The sequence below is a fragment of the Calidris pugnax genome, unplaced genomic scaffold (genome assembly GCF_001431845.1).
Source record: "Calidris pugnax isolate Ruff unplaced genomic scaffold, ASM143184v1 scaffold214, whole genome shotgun sequence".
NCBI lineage: Eukaryota > Metazoa > Chordata > Aves > Charadriiformes > Scolopacidae > Calidris > Calidris pugnax.
This window is the reverse complement of record NW_015090972.1, coordinates 283,919-286,694: the sequence shown is the minus strand read 5'-3', so window position 1 is coordinate 286,694 and position 2,776 is coordinate 283,919. Positions and strand designations below refer to the sequence as shown.

The 2,776-nt window shown below is 61.6% G+C and overlaps 1 protein-coding gene across 1 annotated transcript in view; it reads left to right on the top strand.

Annotated features, from left to right (window-relative positions):
* Positions 1-2,776, top strand: part of KCNC4 (potassium channel, voltage gated Shaw related subfamily C, member 4) — a 28,333-nt gene that overhangs the window by 1,382 nt on the left and 24,175 nt on the right. Inside the window, 2 exon segments of the mRNA XM_014952896.1 lie at positions 275-298; positions 300-1,022. Coding sequence (XP_014808382.1) covers positions 275-298; positions 300-1,022 — 747 coding nt within the window.

The following is a 2,776-nucleotide window of genomic DNA, read 5'->3' as shown; positions in this document are numbered from 1 at the left end:
CAGCATCCTCCTCATCCTCCCGCATCCCCCCGCGGGGGCTACCGGGACCCCCCCCCAACCCCGCTCCGAGCCCTGCACTTGTTGCTGCCCCGCAGGGCTGGGCCGGCACCTGATTTAGGGCGGTTTTATTTAAGGGGGGGGGTGGTTTTGGAGGGGGTGGAGGTTGCAGCCTCCCCTGCTGTCCCCCAGCAGCCAGCGGTGTCCGGCTCGGCTCCAGCCTGCTCCCCCTAAGGCCAGAGCCAAGCCTGAGCCCCCCCACTTTTCCCCTCCCCAGTCCCATCTCTGCCCCCCTTCTCCTGCCTCCGCCGACCCCCAGCTCCTCGCCCGGAGGAAGGGTGCGCGTCGCGTGCATCTCCCATCCACCGAAATCTATGATCAGCTCGGTGTGTGTCTCCTCCTACCGCGGACGCAAGTCGGGGAACAAACCACCTTCCAAAACATGCCTGAAGGAAGAGATGGGCAAAGGGGAAGAGTCGGACAAGATCACCATCAACGTAGGTGGTACCCGGCATGAGACCTACAAGAGCACCCTCCGGACTTTGCCGGGCACCCGCCTGGCCTGGCTCGCTGACCCCGATGCCCAGAGCAACTTTGACTTTGATGGGAAAAGCAACGAGTTCTTCTTCGACCGGCACCCCGGGATCTTCTCCTACGTCCTCAACTACTACCGGACGGGCAAACTGCACTGCCCCGCGGATATCTGCGGACCCCTCTTCGAGGAGGAGCTGACCTACTGGGGCATCGATGAGACGGACGTGGAGCCCTGTTGTTGGATGACCTACCGTCAACATCGCGATGCCGAAGAGGCCCTGGACATCTTCGAGAGTCCTGAGCCCGGTGGAGGGGCCGGTGGAGAGGAACCAGAAGAAGAAGGGGGTAGGGAGATGGCCCTTCAACGCCTGGGCATGGATGACAGGCCGCCGGGGGCGGTGGGGGCTGCCGGAGGGGGTGGCTGCTGTCGGAATTGGCAGCCCAAGATGTGGGCGCTCTTTGAGGATCCCTACTCGTCCAAGGCAGCAAGGGTAAGCTCCCGAAAGGCACCGGTGGGGAGGTGGGATGGGGCCATGCTGGGGTTGTGTTCCTCATCTCCCCATCCCCGTGGGTGAGAGGGTATCTCCTGGAGGGTTATGTGGGCCCCCACCATAACCACCCCCCTCCTACTCCTCCCATGGGGCACGTTGGCCATCTCCCATCCTACGGGAAGTCTCTTCCATCATCTCCCCATCTTCGCCCAGTGCATCTCCCCCCATCCTACGGGAAGTCTCTTCCATCATCTTCCCATCTTCTCTCCTTCTCTGGAGACCACCTGGACAAGATCCTGTGCAACCTGCTCTGGGTAGACCCACTCCGGTGGGGGGGTTGGACTTGACGATCTCCAGAGGTCCCTTCCAACCCCGTATGATTCTATGATTCTGTGATCATGTCTGGGGGAGCTGGGCTGAACCTGGGGGCAAGCCCATTCCTTGCCCCCTTCTCACCTTTGGGTGCTCCAGGGCACCTCCTGGGAACAAGGATGATGAGGGATTGTCAGGGAGAGAGTCCTTGGCAGGGCTGAGCCCTGGCAGAGCTTCAGGATGCTCTAGGACAGGCTTGGGTTCCTCTTGTTGGGTGGTGTGCGTGCCCACACCAACCCCCCACATTTAATGGCCCAGGTGTGGAGCGGAGTGGGGTGGGGAGGAGAGGGGCTGGTACCCAAATCAGGCCCTGAAGTAAACGAGGCCTTCGTGGTTGTCCCCAAGGAGCTTGGGTTCCTCTTGTTGGGTGGTGTGCGTGCCCACACCAACCCCCCACATTTAATGGCCCAGGTGTGGAGTGGAGTGGGGTGGGGAGGAGAGGGGCTGGCACCCAAATCAGGCTCCTGAAGTAAACGAGACCTTCATGGTTGTCCCCAAGGAGCTTGGGTTCCTCTTTTTGGGTGGTGTGTGTGCCCACACCAAACCCCCACATTTAATGGCCTAGGTGTGGAGTGGGGTGGGGAGGAGAGGGGCTGGCACCCAAATCAGGCCCTGAAGTAAACGAGACCTTCGTGGTTGTCCCCAAGGAGCTTGGGTTCCTCTTTTTGGGTGGTGTGCTTGCCCACATCAAATCCCCACATTTAATGGCCCAGGTGTGGAGTGGGGTGGGGAGGAGAGGGGCTGGCACCCAAATCAGGCCCTGAAGTAAACGAGACCTTCGTGGTTGTCCCCAAGGAGCTTGGGTTCCTCTTTTTGGGTGGTGTGCTTGCCCACACCAACCCCCCACATTTAATGGCCCAGGTGTGGAGTGGGGTGGGGGGAGAGGGGCTGGCACCCAAATCAGGCCCCTGAAGTAAACGAGACCCTCATGGTTGTCCCCAAGGAGCTTGGGTTCCTCTTTTTGGGTGGTGTGCGTGCCCACACCAACACCCCACATTTAATGGCCCAGGTGTGGAGTGGGGTGGGGGGAGAGGGGCTGGCACCCAAATCAGGCCCTGAAGTAAACGAGACCCTCATGGTTGTCCCCAAGGAGCTTGGGTTCCTCTTCTAGAGCAACGGCGGCCCCAGAGGGACACCCCGTGTGCCTGGGCCCCTTTCCCTGTGCCCTGTGGGTGCCCCCCATCCCCACGTCCCTGTCCCCCCCACCACCACCACCGTCGCCGCGTCGATGCTGCCCACGCGCAGCATACGGTCCCCGTCAGCACGTGCCAGCGCAGGCTCTCAGCTGCGGCAAACACACCAGCCCCCTTCATCCACACACCATCCCCGGGGACACACCGTGTACAAACACACACACGAGCACATCCACGTGCTCACATCCC